This window comes from Passer montanus, unplaced genomic scaffold, assembly GCF_014805655.1.
Source record: "Passer montanus isolate IOZ18808 unplaced genomic scaffold, ASM1480565v1 scaffold187, whole genome shotgun sequence".
NCBI lineage: Eukaryota > Metazoa > Chordata > Aves > Passeriformes > Passeridae > Passer > Passer montanus.
Window position 1 is genome coordinate 296,353 of NW_024366159.1, and position 23,470 is coordinate 319,822.

A 23,470-nucleotide genomic window follows, 5' to 3' on the forward strand; every position below is an offset into this window, starting at 1 on the left:
ATTAATTCTAGTTAAATCTGAGGCATCTGTGAGTCTCTGACATACAGGGGCCTGCATCCAACTGAACATCTTCAAGGAGAAATTAGCACATTGGCTACTTCTAAATAAAGTCATTGATTAAAAAAAAAAAAGGCGACTAGATCATAAATTACTCTATCCTTGAATCTATTAGTTATCATAGCATTTGAGTGCTTAATGGGCCATTTAATCTATTCTCCACTGGACAGGTGCCAAAAGAGACATTACACTAACCATGGATCGTTTGCTGCCCTGTCTTGCTGCCTTGAGGACTTTTACCAGTTAAAAGTCGTCTCTGCTTGCGGAAACCGCGAGGGTCAGCACTGTGGGAAGCATCGACATCACGGCCGTGACATGGTGGAATTTTTGGGGTGTCCGGTGCAGGGCCAGGAGTCAGACTTTGATGATCCTCGCGGGACCTTCCCAATTCACTATATTCTGTGACCCTGTGGTTCTGTCACTTTTTGGCTCTGGTTCTGGTTCTTTTATTATTTTTTTTTCCAGCCCCGCCGGTTCTGTTCCCTCAGGGGGCGCTGAGGGGGCGGCGGGGCCGCGCGCGCGCTCCTCCCTCACGAGCCCGCGGGCGGGAACGCGGGGGCGCCGCACTGCGCATGCTCCAAAGTAACGGGCCGCGCGAGGCCCCGGCGGAAGCGCCGTGAGCAGCGGCCTCGCCCCCGTGAGCGGCGGCCGCTGTGAGGGGCGGGCTCAGGTGTGGCCGTGAGCGCCGGGATCTCATTTTGGCTTCGCTCGGTGGCTGCGGCGACCGCCAGAACAGCGGCCGCCGGGAGGGGCGGGGCAAGGCGATAAAGGGCGCGGCTTCGTCCCAGCTCCGCACCGCCTGTAGCGGGCGATGCAATAAGGGGAACGATGATGAAGAAGAGGGGCGCGGTGCGTTCCAAGCCCGCCCCTTACGGGCCGCGGTGAGAGGCGCGGCTTCCTCCAGCCCCGCCCGGCCGTGTCGGTGGCGCCCACCCGGCCGGGGGCTGAGGCGATGAGGGGCTGAGGCGTGAGGGGCGCGGTCTCCCCAAGCACCGCCCCCTCGGGGCACGGACTGCCGCCCGATTCGCTGCCGCCGTGATGGGCAGGGCGGGGCCGGCGCTCGGCCCGCCCCCGTGTCTGTGGCGGCCGCCCGAGCGCGGCGGCGGCAGGCGGAAGATGGCGGCGGCCGCGGCGGCGGCGCTGCGGGCCTGGTTCTGGAACGAGCGGTTCTGGCTCCCGCACAACGTGACGTGGGCGGACCTGGCCGGCGAGCCGGGCAGCGGGCTGCAGTACCCGCGGGCCGCTCACGTCCTCTCCGCCTTCCCGCTGGCGCTCGGCATCTTCGCCGTGCGGCTGCTCTTCGAGAGGTGAGCGCGGGGCCGCCCCCGGGGCGGCGGGGCCGGGAGGCGCTGGGGTCTGTGGGCACCGGGCCGGGCCGGGGGGCGGCTCGGCGGGGGCTCCCCCGCACCCTGCGGGGCCTCCGCGAGGCCCTTCGTGCGTGGAAAGGGGACATTGTGTAATCCCGGGAATCTGTCGCGGGAGTCGTGTCTGTCGCGACATGCACAAGCCCGTGGGGCTCTGCTGCCCTGGATCTGCATAACGAGAGGCCCCTCCAGTCCGGCGGTGCTGAGGTAGTGCCAATAAAAATCCCATGTTTTATATAGGAATTCACTTTTACTCGTGCTGCTGCCCGGGGAGCCTCGCTGGTGACGGGCAGAGCTGGCGGCTGCTGCTGCTGCTCCGCACTTGGCTTCCGTGTGCGCTTTATTGTACTTTCCCTGAGTTCCTGGATGAGGAAATAGGGCTGCTTCACATGGCCTGATGTATTATTAAACACTTGGTGGCTCTCCCTCGTCCCAGGCACGATGGATGTGAGTGTGGATCTTCATCTCTGCCCATAAACAGGTGTAATCCGGGATTCCTCATTTCCCTGGGCATCCATAAACATGTGAGCTCAGCCCTGGGGCACGGGCAGATCCGTGTGTGGTGTGGATCTGCCACAGCCACACGCAGTGTGTGGGTGGCTGAGATATTAATTAGTAAAGCGGCTTACTTAGGAAGCCCTTAGGTGAAACGGACCAAGACACCCTCTGCTGCTGTGCAGGTAGTTCATTAAACATTGATTTAATCTTAAATTTCTGCCTTGAAAAGGCAGAAGTTGACCAGCTTGGATGGACTTGGAGCAACCTGGATAAGTGGAAAGTGTCTCAGCCCATGGCAGGGGGTGGAGCTGGGTGAGCTTTAAGGTCCTTTCCAACCCAAACCCTTCTATGATTCCATGGGTATTTCTAAGCATGAAAAAGGCTGCAGGACTAAAGTGAGTGGGAATTGAGTCAGGGATTTTTCTGTGGGTTTTCTTTAAGAATGAATTTTCCTGAGCTTTCAGAAATTAAGAAGAGGTGGTTGGGATGAAGTAGAAAGATGGCAAATATGGAGGAAAATGAGGCAGGTCAGCAGAGAGGTGGGAAACTTGAGAGCCTCTATTTTCTTCATCCTGTCTTTCTTCCCTTAAGAAAAAGCTTCAGAAAACCAGTGCAGAGAACCCAGGAACACACGTGGCACTGCCAAAATCCCATCTCAGTGTGGTGCGTGCTGGTCCTGGCCAAACCTCTGTACTTGCCAGGACATGAGGAAATGAGGTTGTGAGACACAATAAAAACGATATTGTAGGGAGGTTCCTAATCCAGGTGTCAGTCTGGGGATGAGGTGCAGAATATTCTCTTCTCCTGGAGTTGCTGGGGAAGATGCACTACACCTGATGGCACACTGCTCCAGACAGCGTTTCCTTTGTCCTGATAATGTCTCCCTGGTTTGTGAAATTTCTTTTGTGGTGTGAATTTAGGCTGGAGTCAAATGATGATTTAACTCCTGAGCCTGCAGAGCAAAGCTCAGGGGCCGAGGTCTGCTTCCTGAGGGGGTTGTTCCTGATCTCAGCTGTGTCTCAGTGGTGTCCCAAAGTGAAAGCAGATTGTGACAGCCCATCTCAGGCAGTTTCTAGTGTGTTTGTTTTAAAAGTACATATCTTTGAATAAACTCCTTTCTGTTTCTTCCAGCCACTTTGAACATGTCATAAAAGTTCAGCTTTGTCTCAATAAACTCCTGTGGTGTATTTATCCCAATTCAGGCTTTGATTGTGTCAAATGTCTCTCTTGACACACATTTCACAGTTGGACTTGGTGACTCAGAATGTGAATTACAGACTCGTGCAGCTCTTTTGGTTGAGCTGCTTCTTTTCTCTCTCCTTTTGCAGCTCCTCACTGTGAGGAAGTGCTTTGTGCTACAACACTGACATGTTTCTGTTAGTTAGAATTCCACTAAAAACTACCTTTTACATCATAGTACTGACAAAATAATCATAATTTGTCTGTCTGAGCAGTTTATGACTGTAGGTGTGAATGCAGGACTCATAGAGGAAGGTAAAGACAGTGGAAAGTGAGAGGGTGGGGATTTTTGACCAGTCAGCAAAGACTTCTGCCCATAAATTTGGTTTATATTTTTTATCCTTGATTATACTTTTCAGTATTTCTCCTTGCACATCTTCTCCCACTGTAGGCAAAAAAAAAAAATCCCAGGTATCTGCAAAAACCTGGATGTGATGTGTTTTTAGCTGCACTGGAGTGATCTTTGGAACCAAGTGTGGTTGATACTGGAGAGATCTGAGGAAGGATCTGCAGCTTGTGCTCCAGCTGGGGAGGGGGAGAAAAAGGTGATTTGAGATGTTACTTAATCAGGTCTATTATGGAATGAGGTGATTAAATCTTAACACAGAGAAATTGAGAGATGATGGAAATACAAACTCGATATTCAATACATCTCACTCTGGAGATTGTTCTTCCTTTAAGAGCTGTAGGGAGTCACCAGCCAAACTAGAATGTTCATAAAGAAAGATTCTGCCCTTTTGTGAAGCACAGCGTGCCTGAGAACTATTTATTCTAACTTATGAGTCTGTGGACTTGAAAATTGGTTTTAAAATCAGTGTGTGTTAACAAGTAGTGTGAAAGGGTAGGCTGGGGTGTGAGCTGATCCCTGTTGATAAAGGTTTAATAGAAGTGTTTATGTGATGAGAATTTCTTGCTGGAAGGTGTGGCAGTAAGTTGACCTTGGGTTTGTTGCCGTTGAGTTTTCTATAAAATCATAAAATCATTTAGATTAAAAGGGACCTTTCAAGGCCACCTCATCCAGTCCTCTCCTCAAAGCAAGGCCAGTGTTCAGGCAACTCAGGTCACCCGTGGTCTTCTGCTGTTCAGGTTGAGTATCCCCAAGAATGGAAATTCTGCTGCCTGGGCAGTGTTTTTGTCTATTTTGGGGTTGTGCAGAACTTTGTCACTGTGGGATTCAGTCAAAACACATCTGAAAATCTGCTCTGGGACCAAAACTTTAAATGCCACAGCAGTTTGAAGTATGAATTTACCTGAATAGCAGGTCAGCTTGGGATTTTCCTGTCTGAGCAGGGGATTCACCACTCATTTCATATTCCACCTGCAAGTTCACGTGTGAACTTCTCTGCTGCACTTGTGGTATATCCTGTAGGAAATCAGAGTATGAGGACATTTAATACTTGATATTTTTTACATTTTTGTGGTGGTCTTGCCAAATGTTTCATAACATCAGGACAGGATTTCTGGCTGGTGGTCTGGATTATGGCGGAAGCCGTGAGCCTTTGGAGCCAAGCTCAAAGGAAATCACTCCTTCCTTTTTATTTTTTAATTTTTTTTTTTTTTAAGCTGTGGGCGTTGAAATGTAGTTTAGCATGTCCAGAGAAAGGAGCAGAGATGGGAAGGGTCTGGAGCACGAGGAGAGGCTGAGGGAGCTGGGAAGGGGCTCAGCCTGGAGAAAAGGAGGCTCAGGGGGGACCTTGTGGCTCTGCACAGCTCCTGACAGGAGGGTCAGGTTGGGCACCAGGAGGAATTTCTTCATGGAAAAGGTGGTCAGGCCTTGGAAGGGGCTGCCCAGAGAGGTTTGGAGTCCCCATCCCTGGGGGTGTCCAAGGACATGGCCCTTGGTGCTCTGGGCTGGGGACGAGGAGCGGATCAGGCACAGCTTGGGCTCAGTGATCCTGCGGGGATTTTTAACCTCACAGATCCTGGGTGGAGACATAGGAAGAACTGGAGCAGACAGGGAAACCTGGGCCCACAGTGGCTGTCGTTTGTTTAGTGTTTTCTGAGAGCTGGGTGTTCCTTTGGGATCAGTCACAAGCTGATCTGTAATTCCTCAAGGGAAAACTCCACGACCTGGGACTGTTCTTAAACACAGCCACAGATATTTGTTCCTGAAACACTGAGTATTCCTGAGAATAATTACTGTTGGAGCAGTTAGAGCCACAACTCTCCTGAATTTTAATCTTTCCTTTTAAACACAAGGAGAAATTGTAACAATGTGGTCAGAAAAAGCAGCATTTTCTGCTTGGTGGCACTGGGAGGCTCCTAAATACGTGTAATTTCAGTTTAGCTCTCCCTGAAACAATCTCTCTGTGAAAGCAAAATGGTTTTAAGGGTTCAAATCTTGTGTTCTTTTCAAAATCAGTTTGAGAAACAGATTCGTCCTCAAAATAAATGATTAAAAGATACTAAATTTTGCTCCTTTAACCCCCTCTTTTGCCCACCAACAGGAGAGGAACAATTCACATGTCAGGTAATGCAGACATTTCCCTTGGAACCCTGAGCCCATTCTGACACAAACGTGCAGCAAAACCTGGTAATTCTGAACATGTTTATATTTGTTTTCGTTTCAAACCCAGGCTAGTTTCCAGAGTCTGTGCTATAAAATCCAGGAAGAGTTAAATCAGTTTGGAATACACAGAGCACATGGGATGGATGAGACCCTGGGATCTTTCAGACTGGGGGACTGCATCTTCCTGTCTGTCCTGAAGGAAACAAGCCACTTTGCTTTTCCCCCAAGAAAAAGTTACTTTTAGGAGCTGTGTCACTTGAACTTCCCTTTTTTTCTGAGCTAAGGCCTATTTTGGAAACAAGATGCTTTGTTTTAGGGCTTCATCTCCAGCGTTTCTGTTCACAGCAGACTGCTATCAGTCTATTGTTTTATTGCTGAGGAATGAGAATCTCCCTGGGGAGCACATTCAGATCTTTACAAGCCAAGGGCATTAAGATTTAATTTTTCATTCTGGTGTGCACAGTATGTGCTGGCTGCAGTTACCATATGGACTAATAAAAGAAATTTCTTCACCTGGGAAGCGGTGGAATGGAGATTTCAAAAGCTTTTTCACCAGGTTTTGCAGCTGGTGACAAATGCAGGTCCTTGTGATTCAGGCAGAGGAAGGAAATAAATATCTTGTTTTAATCCAGCTCTTTCTGGGCAATTCTTGCAGGTTTATTGCCAAGCCATGTGCCATAAACCTTGGCATTCAGGACAGTGGACCTCACAGAGCCCAGCCCAATGCAATTTTAGAGAAAGTGTTTACATCCATCACTAAGGTGAGTCACACTTCACATTCCTCCCCCATTCCGAAGGGAATGGAGGCCTGGAACTGTCTCTGGGGGGGCTTTTGCTTCCACTTTTCTGCATTGAGATGCACATTTCACACTCTGCATCCACGTGTGGGCTCGTTCTGGTTTTACTTTGCCTCTGGCAAGTCCTTCTGGTAGCAAAGTCAATTCCCTGTATGGCTGAGCCATGCTTTGTGTACAGAAGAATCTTTTTTGGGATACAAATGTTCACCTGATTGACAGGCCTGAGCTGCTTCCTTTGGCCCAAGTTACACAGTGGAGAGTCTTGGTTTAATCAGAGATTTCCCAGCATCTTCCACTTTTATTGGGAAAGGGTTCCTCTTTTTCTGGTGCTCAGTTCCTTTTCTGATTTTATTGGTTTTATTGCGATTTCTTCCCATGATTTTTGCCATTTACTGTAAACCTGGACAGCAGTTGTCAGTGGAAGAGGATATTCAGGGAGTGTTCAGTCAGTGAAAGATGTCCTGATGAAGGACAGGACATTTAATGGTGGCAGGAGGTGTTTCTTTGGGTTGTTTCCTGCTTTCCCTTAAGCTCACAGGCCTACAGAATTCCAGAATCCCACTGTATTTTATCCAACATTGAGTAAGTGCAATAGATTTTCATTAAAGATAACAAAATGGAAGGTTTTCTGTTGAGATTTGGTGATGAACCTGATCTACTGGAGCAGATAAAGGGAAATTCTATAAAAACCTCCAAAAACTTGCCTTGTGGGAACATTAAAGTTTTGAAGCATTTGGAGTGATGTATGAACTGAAGAATCCCCAGAATCTGGTGTCCTTTGTTGGAAGAACTTTAATGCAGGGGATGTCCTTGAAATTACTGTTTAGAAAACCTGGGAGGTCACAGGCTGTGCAGAATTTGTCTGGCTGATGAACCCTTTACCTGTCCCAGTGTGCTGTGGGGTTTGGAGGGCCAGGCTGGGGGTGGCCCTGGTGCAGGGGAAGGGTTGCACTGCTGCTCTGAGCTGGGAGCTCTGCATTCCTCTGGAGGCAGCTGCTTTCCCAACCATTAAATCCCAGGAAAGTGCTGAGAGATGTGGTGTGGTGGATTGACAGGACAGTCATGGTCTCAACGCTGAAAATCAAATTATTCTGATTTTGATTTTCAGCTGATGGGGTTTTTTTTATTACATCAACATTCTGCGTAGCTTTTGTGGTTGATATGTAACTCAAATAGTAAAATGTGTTTATCATCTTTCAGTGGTAGAGCTCCCTGGCAGAGTTGGTCTGAATTATCTCACTCCTGGGCCATTATAGAGGGAGCTACCAGGTTTGGTTCACTTTGATAAATCCATTTGTGTTCATTCAGACAGGTGGAGAACAGGGATCCATTATATCTATATTTGTCATGGAAGTACTTCAGTCTTCAAATATATTTTCATTTATAAACTTTGATAACAGAAATAACACAATTTCTACAGTGCCCTCATGGAATATACAAATATCTACTGTTTTAAACCAACTCTTACTTTAAAGTTTCCCTGTCCTTGCTGTGAGTAGCAAACCTTAAACATCTTAAGCTTTGCTCGGAGTTCTGGGTGCAGCTTTAACAGATAGGACAGACACTGTAACAACTCCTCCCCCAAATTAACCCACAGAACAGTCACAGTCTTTGTCTTAATGTGCTGTCAACTGATGAAATAGGTGAGGAAATGCTCAACCAAAACCATTCTGAGTAATTAAGTAATTAGTGGCTTATGAAGGTTAAATCTGAATGAGCATTTGTGGCAATGGGTTCTTGCTTCCAGGCTCTGTGGTCCCTTCCTGGTGTGTTTTTTGTTTTCTGTGCATTATTTCTGTCGTAGTGCAGGACTGAAAGTAGCTTGAGGAGTGAGAGAAATGACATTTGTTTCATTTTCCTTCAGTCTCCAGATGCAAAAAGGTTAGAAGGCTTGTCCAAGCAGCTGGACTGGGATGTCCGGAAGATCCAGCGCTGGTTTCGGCACCGGAGGAACCAGGACAAGCCCACCACCCTCACTAAATTTTGTGAGAGCATGTATGTTTGTGCAGAGGGGCTTCATCTTAGAGCTCCAGCTGCGCCTGGGGGCAGCTGCTCTGCCAGACTGGGGCCAAAATTCCTGTACAAGCAAACAGGGCAGTTCAAGGAGGGTTTAGAATTCTGAAATGGTTTGTGGGCGTGCCTGAGACACCAGAACGGGGCACAGGAGTCAGTGCTGGGCGGCTTTAGGCACTGGGCCAGGTCCTTCGTGGCACTCGAGAGTGGCTGTGGGTCCATGTGTCTGTGTGTCCGTGTCTCTGTGTGTGTGTATGTCTGTGTCCATGTCTGAGTGTCCGTGTGTGTCCGTTTCCATGCCTCTGTCTGTGTGTCCATGTGTCTGTGTGTCCATGTCTCTGTGTGTGTGTATGTCTGTGTCCATGTCTGAGTGTCCGTGTGTGTCCGTTTCCATGCCTCTGTCCGTGTGTCTGTGTGCCTGTGTGTCCATGTCTCTGTGTGTCTGTGGCCGTGTCCACATGTCCTTGTCTCTCTTTGTGTGTCCCTGTCCGTGTGTCCCTGTCCGTGTGTCCCTGTCTGTGTGTCCCTGTCCATGTGTCCATCCCTGTCTGTCGGTACACACCAATACCTGTCCGTGTGTCCCTCCTGTCTGTGTGTCTCTGTCTGTTGCTACACACCAGTCCCTGTCCGTGTGTCCCTGTCCGTGTGTCCCTGTCTGTCGCTACACACCAGTCCCTGTCCGTGTGTCCCTGTCCGTGTGTCCCTGTCTGTCGCTACACACCAGTCCCTGTCCGTGTGTCCGTTTCCATGCCTCTGTTTGTGTGTCTGTGTGTCTGTGTGTCCGTGTCTCTGTGTGTGTGTATGTCTGTGTCCATGTCTGAGTGTCCGTGTGTGTCCGTTTCCATGCCTCTGTTTGTGTGTCTGTGTGTCTGTGTGTCCATGTCTCTGTGTGTGTGTATGTCTGTGTCCATGTCTGAGTGTCCGTGTGTGTCCGTTTCCATGCCTCTGTCCGTGTGTCTGTGTGCCTGTGTGTCCATGTCTCTGTGTGTCTGTGGCCGTGTCCACATGTCCTTGTCTCTCTTTGTGTGTCCCTGTCCGTGTGTCCCTGTCCGTGTGTCCCTGTCCGTGTGTCCCTGTCCATGTGTCCCTCCCTGTCTGTCGGTACACACCAATACCTGTCCATGTGTCCCTCCTGTCTGTGTGTCTCTGTCTGTTGCTACACACCAGTCCCTGTCCGTGTGTCCCTGTCCGTGTGTCCCTGTCTGTCGCTACACACCAGTCCCTGTCCGTGTGTCCCTGTCCGTGTGTCCCTGTCCGTGTGTCCCTGTCCCTGTGTCCGTGTCCCTGTCTGTGTGTCCCTGTCTGTGTGTCCGTGTCCCTGTCCGTGTGTCCCTGTCCCTGTGTCCGTGTCCCTGTCTGTCACTACACACCAGTCCCTGTCCGTGTGTCCCTGTCCGTGTGTCCGTGTCCCTGTCTGTGTGTCCCCGTGCCCACACTGGCAGTGAATCCCCTGGGACTCTCCTGCACGGCCCCGTTCCCATTCCCACCTTCTGGCTTCCTTTTCTTCTCTCTTCAGCCCCTTCTTTGTTCCCCGTTCCCTCCGAGCTCCTGTAGTTTTCTCTGTAGTGCAACAGAACCTCAGTATTTTTTCCTGACTTGTTTCTCCTCTGCTGGTTTCTTTCCTTTCCAGTAACTTTCAATTCTTCCCCCAGTATGGTTTTGTCTACCTAAAGCCACAAGGTAAGAGGGAAAAATAACAAACACTAGGATATCTCTGGGTGACAACAGCTTTGCTTGTTGTTATCTTGTTGTCTTTGAAATATGGAATGATGCATGTTCACCCTGAATTTCAAACCTGGCTGTTGATGCAAACCCGTGTGTGGTGTGAAAATTCTTCAGCAGGTTTATGTTACCTGAAATGTTTAGAAATCAAAGTGGGTGAAGGCTTTTCAGGTGTGAGATTTTGTCAGATTTTTCCCAATTATTTAAATTACTTTTACAAATTCTAACCAAAAGCTAATTCTATGTCCTGAGTTTATTTTTTACTTCTTTTTCCAGGTGGAGATTTACATTTTATTTCGGTATATTTTTTTATGGAATCAGGTTTCTCTGGACGGTGAGTTGCTCTGTCACCCACGTTATTGTTCTGTGTGGTTGCAGTTGAATGATCCCTGATTTGGCATCCTGGGGGTTTTGTTAAAGACATTCTTTACACTATAGGGAAGCTTCTATGCAGATCTATAATTTTGGAAATAATAGAAAATTATTTGATGTGTTACCCCAGACTGTTGGAAAAAACAAAGTGGGGTCTGGGTTTTCTTTGCTATGGAGAGCTGCTCCTTTTTTTCTCTTTTCCTCTTGAAGGGATACAGGTTCATCTCCTTGGCTCTTTATAATTATTAGAGCTGTATGATTATTCTAGAAATTTCCATTGCAGCAGAACTCACAATGGCAGCACAAATTAGGCTTTAAATCACGAGGGTTTTTTACAGTAAATGTAGTTTGAATGGCAGAATAAAAGTAAAATTTCAGTTGAGGCAGTGCTGTATTGTCAGGGGACTTTAGATGCTGAGGAGGAAAACACCAAGTACAAACTGGGGGTTTATATAAATTCTTATTTATATATAATAAAAACCTACCTCTTCCCTTTAGGCACCCTGGTTTTGGGACACACGACAGTGCTGGTACAACTACCCTTTCCAGGTATGAAAGAAACACCTCCTAAATTCCAACTTTTTGGACAATTCCAGTTTTTATTTTTGTTATTGACACTGGATTAAAACTCTGCCATTTACTCTTCATGTTTCTATATCCTGGTTAGGTTTGGCAGCAGCAGGGTTTCCTCAGATACATCTGACTCAGTCACTTTATGTTTATTTGCTGCTGAGATTATTAAAAGTGGGAGAAAAAGGCATAAAATCATAGTGGTAATTTATTTATTTACTGTGTAGAGGTCAACAGTCTGTTCCAGAGTCTGATTTTCCTACTCCAAGAGACTTCAGCAGGAGCTGTAAATATTGACAAGGGAATTTACTCCTTTGGAAGAAAGCTCAAACACACAATTACATTTGTGTGAGTAAGCCTGGAGTTTGATGCCTGTTTTTATTAAACCTGAAATATTTAACTTATGCCTCAGCAATTCTGAAGGAACAAAGTGGGATGGAAAAGGAGGAAGGAAAAAAGAGATTTTAATGTAAAATTTGAATTATTTTGTCTTATAAGTCTGCTTTCTCTGTGTGTTTTCCAGCCTCTAACATCCAGGCTTTATTATTACTATATCTTGGAGCTGGCCTTCTACTGGTCCCTCATGTTTTCTCAGTTTACAGACATTAAACGGAAGGTGAGATGAACCAGAATTGCATTAACCACTCAATAGCTATAATAAAAACAAGAATAATAGGTAGGACTAACAAAAAATGGGAGTGTGCCTGTCCAGGAAAGCCAAAACGTAGTGATAATTCTATTTTCTTCCTCATTTACACCTTTGTGAGCCCTGGGAAAAAGGGAGGAGTGAGGCTGACCTGGTGTATCCTTGAGTTCCTTTCACCTTCCAGGGGACAGAGCAGCTTCACTCAATACCTCCCAATCAAAAGTTAACAAATCATTGCCTAAAAATAGATTTAACTGGAAGGCTTGCAAGAAAATGAGCTGCTTAAAGCAGTACCTTGCTGAAGCTGCTGAGGAAATGGCAAATGCTAAGGAAATAATAAATGGGGTTTTGAAAGGAATGTCTCATCTGTGTGAGGAGCAGATGATGAGTGGTTGCAGTTGCTCAAATCTAATTCTGTCATGCTGCGTTCCAGGATTTTGTTTTCCAGGTTATTGTTGCTGTTGGAGAACAGTCCCCAGTAAATCCTGGCTTATTGCTCCTTTACATGAGCTGCAAAGCAGCAAATTACCCAAATTTTTGCATTGGCTGTTAAAAACCACCACGTTTTTTCTGTGCTGAAATATGAGCAGGTGTGGCACTGTGGAATACAGTGGAGCTGCAGACAGGGAGTGATGAACAACCTCTGGGACTGTGTTTGCAATATTTCATTTTGACTTTAACAAGTGGATGGCATTCCCCACGGCAGCAGGGTGAGGTACAGGGAGCCAGGGGCTGAAGTGCAAACCAGCCCTGAATATTGTGCATTGTAAACATTTTTTGTTCTTCCTGCTGAGTTTCCCTGGTGTTCTGTGCCCGCTCTGCCCTGGCAGGGTTTGGTCACTGACAGCAGTAGCAGCACTTAAATGTGTCCCAGGAGCTGAGGGGACTTCAGTGTGTCTGAAAAACCAGGAGGAGATAAAAATAAGGGTCATCTTGTGCTCTGAATCATACCTGTGGGGTCTGCAGGTACAGTTCTGTGTGTGTGCCACAGAGACTGTGCTGCTCCCTGAGCAGGCAGAGCTCTGACTTCAGCAGCACCAAAGCTGAGAGATCTTTCTGGAAGCTTTTGTGGAGATGGTGGGAGTGTGATGAGCTGTGATTGCTGTGGAGTCAGAGCCTGAGCCGAAGGAATCCTGTGACCCCAGTGACTCAGTTGGGTGGCTCTGTTCCAAATTTTTGCATTTGTGTGACGACCAAAGAGTCTTCATTTGTGCTTTTCCTGTTTCCAGGACTTCCTGATCATGTTTGTCCATCACTTGGCCACGATTGGACTCATCACATTCTCGTACATGAATAACATGGTGCGGGTTGGAACTCTGGTGCTGTGCCTCCATGATGTTTCAGATTTCCTCTTGGAGGTGAATTTCCTTTCAGTCTTTACATCCCTAATGCTGGTGTGATCTCAGGGGAAAAGCTGACATTCCCCTTCTTGATAAACTGCTTTAACTGTGCCATGAAATTGGTGCTGCTGCTCCTGCCTTGTCAGCTTTTCCTCCAAACTGCTTGGGTGCTGAACAAAACCATGGAATGGTTTGGGTTGGAAGGAACCTTAAAGATCATCCAGTTCCACTATCCCAGGTTGCTCCAAGTCCCATCCAGCCTGGCCTTGGACACTTGCAGGGATGGGGCAGCCACAGCTTCTCTGGGTAACCTGTGCCATGGCCTCACTACCCTCTGACAGGGTGATTTTATCCTCTGGCAGTTTGAAGCCATTCCCCCTTGTCCTGTCACTCCAAGCCCTTGTAAATACTCTCTCCCATTATTCTTGTAGGATCACATAAATAACAGTACAAAAATAGTAATACAATATAATAATCCCTCTTTGTTCCAAACTGTACAAATGTGATTGAGAGTTTTTTTGCAGCTTTCCAGATGGCTAATTACAGGAGTGCACAAAGGAAATAATATTTGCATGTTTATTGACTTTTGTAGGCTGCAAAACTGGCCAATTATGCCAAGTACCAACGTCTGTGTGATGCTTTCTTCATGCTCTTTGGGGTCGTGTTCATCGTGACCCGCCTGGGCATTTACCCTTTCTGGTAAGCACCTGGGGCTGGGAGGCCTTGCTTGTTCTCCCAGGCCTTTCAGCAGAGCCTTTGGTTTAGGCTTTTCCCAAGCATTCCAGCTGTCCCTCGAGGCAGCCTGAAGCAGCACTGGCCCAAGTGCTGTTTGGGGCAGGAGCTTTGAGTAGGCACATGAAGAAATCTCTCCCCACTCAGCTGAGGGACTGGGGGAAGAGTCCAGAACCCCATTCACAGCTGCCCCTCCCCTGCTGCAGTGGTGACAGAGTCAGCCAGAATTGCTCTGAGAGGCTTGAAGGATTCTCTGCTTCTCTGAAGAAGTTCTAGAAATAATTCCAAGTGAGGCACAGTCTCTTGAGGTCTTTTTTGTGTTTATTTGGCTTAGTCATCACTGCAGTTTCTGATTCTTATGACACTTCTGTCCTGTCCTTGTGTCGTGACTATTCAGAGCCTGAAATAGGTCTGAGGTTTCTTAGGAGCTAAAAACCCTGGATAAATGGCTTAGAGAGAATCATCCCATAATGAGATTCCCTCTCACCTCAGTAGGTCAGACCTGGAGCAGTGCTTTGGTTAATGAACTGTTGTCCATTTATTGTGTGTGATGACAATTTGGTTAAACCATTTTACTACCTGCATTTATTTCCTAGGCCACGGACACCTGGCATTCCCATTCTTTCTGGGTGCCTGGTAGGCAGCAACAATCCTTCCACTTTAGCATCAAGGCTACAATTAAAGCTCTTGCTTATTTTCCAGTAAATGCACCAAAGGACTCTGGATGAAGAAGAGCTTTAATTCCTATTATTTCTTCATAGTCTCTTTCCAGGCACAAAATAGAGAGTTGTTTTAGCAGCTGCTGTCTGTCGTGAGGGGATGCTCTTACCTCACACCAGTGCTCAGCATCCTGTAAATCTTTAATGTGTTTTTCCACTGGCTGTAATGTCACTCCTCAGCTTTGCAGAGCAATCTGGCAAGCTGCAGCAGCACTGCAGCCCCTGTGCTGTTTCACTGCACGTGTATTCCCTTCCCTAATTAGTCATGTAAAACATCAGCAGATCTCTGGAATCGCATTTAATTCTTTCATAAACCTGCTAGGAGTTAAATACTTCTGGAGCTGCCTTTTGGGGGATTTTGGTTCTTGTTTGAAAGGCTTGTTTTGCTTTTCTTGTGTTAAAAGCTGTGTGAAATTAATGTGGTTGTTAAAGGTCTCTCCATACCTCTCTGCATCATAAAATCTGAAGTGTTTATTAAATTGCTGAAGGACTGGCAATAACTCCCAGCAACAAGAACAGCAAAACAGTAATGAAAGAAACACAAGGCTTGGGCCATAAAGCAGTTTTGAGTCTTGCAGCCTGGCTGGAGGAATCTATAAAACTCTGAGGGAAGAGAAGAGCACCCAGGGAGGGAGGCCTTTTGGGGACAAAATTCCTTCCTGATCCCAGAATCCTTGAGGTTGGAAAAGCCCTCCAAGTCCAGAATCCAGCCTGTGACTGATCCCCACCAGAGCAGTGAGTGCCACATCCAGCTGTTCCTTGGGCACCTCCAGAGACGGGGACTCCAAACCTCCCTGGGCAGCACTTCCAGTGCCTCACCACCCTTTCCATGGAGAAATTCTGCTGATGTCCATCTTGAACCTTTCCTGGCACATCCCTCTTGTCCTGTTGTTGCCTGGGAGCAGAGCCTGACACCCCCAGCTGCCCCCTCCTGTCAGAGAGGTGTGCAGAGCCAGAAGGTGCCCCCTGAGCCTCCTTTTCCCCAGCTGTTCCAGCTGTGGACACTCTCTAGCCCCTCAATCTCTCCTTGCTGTGAGGGCCCAGAACTGGACACAGCCTTGCAGTGCCCAGCACAGAGGGACAATCCCTGCCCAGCTCCTGTGCCCACCCTATTTTATATGATTTTTGATCTTTAAGTCTGGGTGAAAGCTGCCCAAGCAGGAAGGTGTTAACGGTTGTTTTGGTGACCAGAGCAGCCTGACATCACTTCCTGTGAAGTTGTTATAAATAAATGCTTGTGCTTTGGAGAAGAAAATTGGCAGCAGATCCGTGTGTGTAACCAAATTGCAGCACATTCACATGTTCTGTTTTGTTGCTCAGTTCAAATGCTCCTAATGAGCTTTTACTCAGTCTCCTGACTCTGGCAGGAGCAGAGCAGCAGATGCTCAGTGAGACACAAACTGTTGTGCATCTGGCCTGGCACCTCCAGTCAGAGCTGAGCACAGCTGATCTGAAATGTGTTTCTGGATCTCTTTCAGGATTCTGAACACAACCCTGTTTGAAAGCTGGGAGCTGATCGGTCCCTACCCTTCCTGGTGGCTGTTCAACGGGCTCCTGGTGACCTTGCAGGTCCTGCATGTCATCTGGTCTTACCTCATCATCCGCACGGCCTCCAAGGCCCTGGTGAGGGGCAAGGTGAGCTGAGGGAGCCTTCTGGCTCCTCTTTCCTACACACCCCATTAAGGAATCATGAGAAATTGGGCTTTTCAATGAGGGCTGGTGTTGGTTCTTAAGGGACTTGTGTCAAGAGTTCACAAAACCAGTGGTTTTTTATTTTTTTTACCTTGATTGCTCTGCACTTGTGAGTTCCCAGGTGTGTTCAAAGGCAGGGAGTCTCTCCTGGGCATGCAGGGGAATAACTCAATTTTCCAGTACATCCAAATGTCCTAAAATGGCAATTATGACACTCTTGTTGTGCACTCTGGATTTTAAGGTGGTAGCAGGCTCTCTTTTGGACAACAGGATGAAGATACAGGATGTTTCCCAACTTCAGCTGGTCCTTGGATATGCTGGGGATTGTGCTTCTTCACTGGCTCCTGTCTGCCAGTGCAGGCACTGAGCTCCAGCACTCAGGGAAAGGGTTCCCAGGGGTGCACTGGAGTTTGCTGGTTGTGAATGGCCTGGGTTGGAAGGGACTTTAAAGATGATCCAGGCTGGACAAGGCTTGGAGCAGCCTGGGATAGTGGAAGGTGTCCCTGCCCATGGCAGGGGGTGTAACAAGGTGGGCTTTAAGGTCCTTCCCACCCAATCTATTCCGTGATTCTATGAAACCAGCAAAAAAAGCTGATTTAGTAGCACAAATGCTTTTTCCTATCAGATATTGGTATTCTGAACTGGGTTTCTCTGACGGCTCTGCTTTATTTTGTGTTTGACTTTAGTTGCCCCTACACATGGAATGTGGCCTTGAAAAATACAAATATTCTGGTTGACTCTGGGGGCAAGCAGGTTTCAGGGTACGAGCTCTTCATCTGTTCCCCACAGCTGCTACTACAAATGCCTGATTTTCATTCTCTGCAGCTGTTTCTGTATCCTGAGTTCTACACCTTTTCCCTTTCCTTGGTTCTCTCCTGTCCAGGTGACCTAGCCAGAGAAAGGACTCTAAGCTCTGTCTTCTTCATTCTTTTCTCCTTTTCTCTGTGCCAGACTGGAGCTGGACAGTTTCACCCTGTGCATGTAAGTGTGACCTGTGTTTCTGTTTGTTCACTGAAACACGTCTGTGTCGAGGCCCCAAGACAAAAGCAGAGCCCTGGTGCCTTCTCCTCGTCTCCCTGGTCCTGACAGAGTGCTAAAATACTGTTTTTTCCAAAGGTCAGAGCAGTGTCCTGGGGTCTGTTCTCACCTGCTGTCACCTGCCTGCACAGCCTTCACTTTGTGCTTTTACACACCCACACACCAATTTCTGTCTTTGCTCCTCATCAGCACCACACTGAGGGGGAGAGGGCAGGAGGAATTGACTCCTTTTTGTGAAAAGCAATGAAACAGTCACTTCTCCCCCAAGAACAAATGTCCAGGGATTTCTGCTTCCTTCCAGTGACCCTTTGAACTTCCAATATAGCAGGAGATTGGGGAAAGATAGCAAAAGTTCTGGCAACAGGCAGAAGCCAGGACATCCAAAAAGCTCCTGGAGATCATTAACTTTACCTGGCTTCCAGCCCGATCTTCCCTGGAGTTCAATCACTTCCTGCTGCTGCAGAGCCCTAACCCTGACTCCAAAAGAGCAGAGTGGAGTGAAATCCTGGAATCCTTGGAAAGCTGCAGGCCAGAGTGCTGGCACATGGAGTTCCTGAGGCTGCAGAGGGAGGGGAGTGAGGAGCTGCCTTGGGCAGAGCAGGGGCTGCTCTCCAGGCCCAGCTCGTGCTGGGGAGCTTTGGCCCTGGCACCTGCCACCACCCAAGGTGTGTGTTTGCATTGGGGCTGGGTTTATGGGCTCTTCCCCTCCCCTCCTGGCTCTGCAGGGCTGCCCTGCTGTGGCACTTGGAGCAGCTGGCACCACGCTCCTGCTGGGAAGGTTCAAAATCCCACGTGCAAGTCAAACAGGGCTGGATTTGCAGCAGGCTCTGAACTAAGGCATGCTCTAAGCAGATCTGCATCCCTGGGCTGAGGCTGCTCTTGCTCTGAGCAGGTGTTTGCTGGACCAGACCCTGCCTTTGTTCTCCATCCCCTCTCCAAACAGGCTCCTGCTCCTAAATGGGATCTCCCAGATGAAGCACAGGCTGTGGAAATGAGATGCTTTGTTGGAAGAGTGATGTGATAAATAAAGCTGGTTAATTTTTAAAATAGCAATGCTGCTCCCTGTAGGACAAAACGTTCTCTCTCAAACTGACACATTCCTGGTTTTTGGTCGTCGGAAACACTTGTGATTGTGGCATGAGAAATTTTTGATTCAAAACAAATTGTTTAGAAAAATGGCCTTTAACTGATCTGGAGAGGAGCCCTTGGCAGAGAAGAACAACACCAGATCTGTAATCTCATCTGATCTGGTGAGGACAAGAGTGAAGTGCTTTGACAGATACACAGAATATTTGGAAAATGGAGCTCGTCTTTCCAAATTGTCTTTTTCAGTGTCTGTGTCTTGTTCCTAATGTGATGACAGGCTCCTTCTTGGGAGCTTGAACTGAGCCAGACTCAGATATAGCAGGTAGATGTGAGTGAAGGTGGTTCACCACAGGGACACAACCTTCTAACTGCTGGTTTCTGTCAATTTTTCAACTCCCCTTCTCCTCTCCCACTCCCCAATTCCATTGGCAACGTTTAGGTGTCCAAGGATGACCGCAGTGACGTGGAGAGCAGCTCCGAGGAGGAGGATGTGACTTCCAACAGCACAAAAGGAATTTTCAGCACTTCCAGTAACGGTTCCAACCGCCTGAACGGCCACGTGGCCGGGGGCCAGTGGACAGGAGAGGAGTAAGGCCCTGGGCTGGCCTTGAGCAAACACGAACTTCTCTTTCAATATCTAGTTGTGTTGAGCTCCACATTCCCAAGTGATCTTTAATCAAAAACCCCTTCCCCAGAAACCTCCAGCAGACCTGAAACGGGCACAACCCTGACCAGTCAGAGGCTTTGCACGGCACAAGGGATGAAGCCAACGACCGGGGCAAAAACAAAGCTGCAGATTTCACTTCAAGCCATTTTGTACTTCAGAAGTACAAGAAAACACCCCTGAGTCCTGTTGATGATTGCAGAGGTGTCTTTGTTGGTGACAATCTGGCTTTTACTGGGATCAGCTCGAGGCAGAGCAGGTTTGGACCGCAGGGTTCGGTGCCGCTCGGCGACGCTTCACTCCCGGCAGGGGCAGCAGCTCTTGGTGCACTCCAGAAGCCACTTCAGAGCACAGAGAATGCAGGTTCCGTGTCCCAGCTGCCCTGGGTGAGGCAGAGACTCTGCTCCCAGCTGAGCTTTGACCTGTGCTAACCCAGAACCACTGCTCTGCCTCGCCCCAGGGTGCTGGGGAGGTCCCAGCTGCTCATCTCTGCTGTCACCAGGGACCAGGCCAGCGTCTGCTGCCTCTTTTGGTGCTGCAAACCCCTCTGAAGTCTTGACCAAAGCCTTCTGCAGGGGGGTGGGGGGGGTGGTTTATTGCCCCTGAGACAACCAGCATAATCCAGGCGTTTTAAATTGTTTTCTTCCTGTTGCAAATTGTGGTTTGAAGACTTCTCTAGACCTACTGGATTCAGTTGGCTAAGCTGGGATCGGAGGGAGGATCAGAACTGGTGGGCTGGGTTTAACTCTCCAAAAAATGAGATGTTTTGGTCCTGTACTCTGAGACAAGTGATTGTTGCTGCTCTGATGTTAGAGCTGTGGAGGAACCCAGGGCTGGAAGAGCAGCCACACTGTGGGCCTTGCTTCTCTTTTTTTACTCAATGGTACTTGGGGGCAATGGAACGGTAAATCAGGAGCAGAATTTTGGAAACTTCTCAAGTTGTTACCATTTTATACTGTTGTTTACTCTTATCTCCAATTAAAAGTTGCTTCAGAAACCTGGGCTGATGTGTTTCATGTTGAGGAAATAGAAGAGGGGACAGTGCGTGTCCTTTGGCTGTCTCTGAGCACCTAGGCTGCTGCCAAGACAGGAGACACAGCTTTTTGGAAGAACAGCAGTGATGGACTCATGGAATGTACCTGCCAATGGAAGGTGGAAGAGAGTGACCTTTAACCCCAGACCAGTTCATGATTTGGGGGACACCACACACCACCACAGCAGCCACTCTGACACGGGCTTTATTGCGCTCCATCTGCCTCCCCCAGCCCAGGGGGGAGCGGGAAGGTGGGGCTGCTCCCAGGGCTGGTCCCGGGGCCAGTCCCAGCTCCCGGGACTAGTCCCAGCTCCTGGGACTGGTCCCAGGGCCAGTCCCAGCTCCCGGGGCCAGTCCCAGCTCCAGGGGCCAGTCCCAGCTCCCGGGGCCAGTCCCAGCTCCCGGGACTGGTCCCAGCTCCGGTGCCAGTCCCAGGGCCAGTCCCAGCTCCGGTGCCGGTCCCAGCTCCTGGTGCCAGTCCCAGCTCCGGTGCCGGTCCCAGGGCCAGTCCCAGCTCCAGGGGCTGGTCCTGGGCCAGTCCCAGCTCCGGTGCCGGTCCCAGCTCCGGTGCCGGTCCCAGGGCCAGTCCCAGCTCCGGTGCCGGTCCCAGCTCCGGTGCCGGTCCCAGCTGGGGCTCAGCTCTCGGGCCCCGGCGCGCTCTCCCGCTGGCGGCGGTGCTGCAGCATCCTCTGCACACGCACACTGCACAGGTAGCCGGCGTACAGCGTCAGCAGCATCATGGAGCCCGAGAAGGCCTTGTAGCCAAAGTCTGCCAGCTGCTTTTTGGACACCATGGCTGTGCACCTGCCAGACACACAGAACGCCAGGACAGTCAGGGGTGGAAGGGACCTCTGGGGATCATCCAGTGCAACCCCCGTGTCCAGGCAGGGTCACCCAGAGCAGGTGACATCATCCTCTGACGTCCCGTCCCGTCCTGTATGTATTAACAAGATCCCCTCTCAGTCTTCTCTCCAGACTAACCAGGCCCAGCTCCCACAGTCTCCCCTCAGAGAGATGCTTCAGATCCCTCAACATCCTTGTGGCCTGCACTGGACCATCTCCAGCAGCTCCTTGTCTGTCCTGTCGTGAGGAGCCAGACCTGGATGATCCCAGTGGTACTTGGGGCTATTCCTCCACGTGTTCAGCATCCTACACTTGCTCTTGTTGAGCTTCGTTAGGTTATTCTAATAAATCATTAGGTTTGTCTGCCCAGCTCTCCAGCCGATGGAGGCTCTGCTGGACGGCAGCACGGCCTTGGCTGGATCAGCCGGTGCCCTGCGTTTCGTGTCGCCACCAGACCCGCTCAGGGCGCTTCCACCCAGCGCGGATTCCGCGTCCCGTCCATCATCCCATCAATCCCGTCCCGTCCCGTCCCGTCCCGTCCCGTCCCGTCCCGCTCCGCTCTCACCGCTCCCGTCCCGCTCCGCCGCTCTCCGGGCCCGCGTCACGTGGCGCTGGGCAGTCACGTGCCTCCCGCCATCACGTGTGCCGCGGTCACGTGTGGCCGCCGGCGAGCGCGGGAAGAGCGCGCGGGGCCCGCAGCGCCCCCTGGCGGCTCCCCGCCGCGGTCTCCCCTCAGGGGCCGCTCCCGCCGCCATCGCCGCCGCCCACACGGGCACCGCAGCCGCCCTCAGGGGCATCGCAGCCGCCCTCACGGGCATCGCAGCCGCCCTCACGGGCACCGCAGCCGCCCTCACGGGCACCGCCGCCGCCCTCACGGGCATCGCAGCCGCCCTCACGGGCACCACAGCCGCCCTCACGGGCATCGCCGCCGCCCTCACGGGCCTCCCTGCACGACGGAGCCCGCGGGTCTCCCTCTCCGAGGTGCGGCGCCGGCAGCCCACAAGGGGCAGTCCTTGGCCACGCATGGATGGGGCTCTCCGGGCCGTGCCGCAGCCCTGAGGGGAGACTGCGGCACGGTGCCATCCCGACGGTCACGGTGGCTTCACAACGGCTCTGGTGCCTTCCTGAGAGCCCCAATGGCCAACCGCCTGAGGGTCCCAGTAGTTTCTTGAGGGTCCCGGTGCCATTCCAAGGGTCCCGGTGCCATTCCCAGGGCCATGGTGCCTGCCCAGGGTCCCCTGTGCCCCCCGCCCAGAGTCTCCTTCCCAACAGGCCGCGTTCCCAGGTCCCCTCCTGTCCCCTCTGTGGCAGCTGCTCCCCTCCCGGAGCTCCTTTCCAGCCTCTGAACTCTGCTGTCCCATCCCTGCTCTGTCCGGGGCTCCCTCAAGCTCCGGAGCTGCCAGGGTTACTTTTCTCCCCTCCTCATCCTCCTTTACCCCATCAGCAGCTCCCAGGGCTGCGGCACTGGGATGTGCTGAGCCTGCAGAACATAATTCCAAATGGCAAAGGGAAGACTTTTTATAGCTCGGGACATCCAGCTCCAGTGTGGTGTGTTTAAAAGCGAGAGATCGTTGGAGACCTGGGACCCTCAGCAAGGGTCTGCAGCCATTCGGGCACTTCAAGGGTCAAAGAAACATGGACAAGGGGGATGCACAAAGCATTTCCATCGCAGAGGAGCTCCCAGCTAAACACAAATCCCTGCTGGATTCTGCTGCAGCTCCAGGCAGGTGCTGACAGGAGCTTGTGTGAGGGAGCAGAGCCCAGGGACCCTCTCTCCTGCATGAGCTTCATATCCAAACACTTGGATTCCTTGAAGCCCTTGAAGACAAAGAGAACTAGAAGTCGTGCCAGCCCTGCAGGAACACGCTGGACTTCCTTTATCCTTCCTCCAAGCTCAATAAAGCTCCTCGGCAGAGGAAGCCGTGTTGGCTCCCCCCACACGACAGTTCTGCTGAATTTAAAGGTCGCGGAGTGCCTGCTGAGAAAACGTGGCTAATAAAAGGCACAGAAACAAGTGCAGTGCCAACAGATTAAATTCCCCTTGTAAGACACCGAGCAGAGGGTTCAGAGCCCTGGAAAGGTCACTCAGTGCGGGGCTCCTTTAAAGACACACAGGGACAGTCTGGGAAAAGCAGCTGGGAAGAGATGAATAAAATCCCACAGCGTGTCCTGGGAAGCCCCAAACGTCAGAGGAGGGGAGGCCTGGGGTGTGTGGGGCACAGTGTGGTCCTGGCCTGGCTCCTGCTGGCCCCAGGTGAGGACTCTGGACCCGGCTCAATGCTCAATCCCAACCCACCATAGTCCTGCGGCCAAATTTTAATCCTGGAACGGTTGCTGAGACAAAGCAAGTGGGACACTCTGTGACACTGGGGCTAAACAGGGACCTACAGGGACGTTCTTGCTGTTTCTGGGGCAGCACGGGAGGGTGCAGGGCCAGGAGGGAACGGGCAGTGCCCTGTTCTGAGCACTCAGCAAGTCCAGCAGGCACCAACCCAGCCACAGTGATGCACTGGAGCCACGGAACAAGGAGAGCATC

The 23,470-nt window shown here is 50.2% G+C and overlaps 2 protein-coding genes across 9 annotated transcripts; one reads left to right on the plus strand and one right to left on the minus strand.

Annotated features, from left to right (window-relative positions):
- The first annotated feature begins 961 nt into the window (after nucleotides 1-961).
- On the plus strand, nucleotides 962-20,055 carry CERS5 (ceramide synthase 5). Of its 5 annotated transcripts, none has more exons than XM_039705888.1 (11): nucleotides 962-1,364; nucleotides 6,323-6,428; nucleotides 8,329-8,459; nucleotides 10,476-10,533; nucleotides 11,070-11,120; nucleotides 11,665-11,757; nucleotides 13,017-13,145; nucleotides 13,720-13,826; nucleotides 16,057-16,217; nucleotides 16,658-16,668; nucleotides 17,167-18,977. In XM_039705888.1, exons 1-11 carry the CDS (start codon nucleotides 1,096-1,098, stop codon nucleotides 17,365-17,367), a joined length of 1,317 nt encoding a protein of 438 aa, XP_039561822.1. In that variant the 5' UTR covers nucleotides 962-1,095; the 3' UTR covers nucleotides 17,368-18,977. The 5 variants fall into 5 exon arrangements, 4 of the variants coding, with proteins under 4 accessions (XP_039561822.1, XP_039561821.1, XP_039561818.1 ...); XR_005627154.1 differs by lacking the exon at nucleotides 16,658-16,668 and having other exon boundaries at nucleotides 964-1,364; nucleotides 16,057-16,213; nucleotides 17,154-17,251; nucleotides 18,834-20,055; XM_039705884.1 differs by lacking the exon at nucleotides 16,658-16,668 and having other exon boundaries at nucleotides 965-1,364; nucleotides 16,057-16,213; nucleotides 17,222-17,251; nucleotides 18,834-20,055.
- Nucleotides 20,056-20,278: 223 nt separating this feature from the next.
- On the minus strand, nucleotides 20,279-21,637 carry LOC120500686 (cytochrome c oxidase assembly protein COX14 homolog). 4 transcript variants are annotated; one of them, XM_039705892.1, is made up of 3 exons: nucleotides 21,500-21,637; nucleotides 20,720-20,895; nucleotides 20,279-20,671 (listed from the first exon to the last, which is right to left on the minus strand). In XM_039705892.1, the coding sequence occupies exon 2, from the start codon at nucleotides 20,883-20,885 to the stop codon at nucleotides 20,727-20,729; it is 159 nt and encodes a 52-aa protein (XP_039561826.1). In that variant the 5' UTR covers nucleotides 20,886-20,895; nucleotides 21,500-21,637; the 3' UTR covers nucleotides 20,279-20,671; nucleotides 20,720-20,726. The 4 variants fall into 4 exon arrangements, with proteins under 4 accessions (XP_039561826.1, XP_039561825.1, XP_039561824.1 ...); XM_039705891.1 differs by having other exon boundaries at nucleotides 20,279-20,593; nucleotides 20,684-20,895; nucleotides 21,500-21,635; XM_039705890.1 differs by having other exon boundaries at nucleotides 20,279-20,895; nucleotides 21,500-21,634.
- Between the last annotated feature and the right edge of the window lie 1,833 nt (nucleotides 21,638-23,470).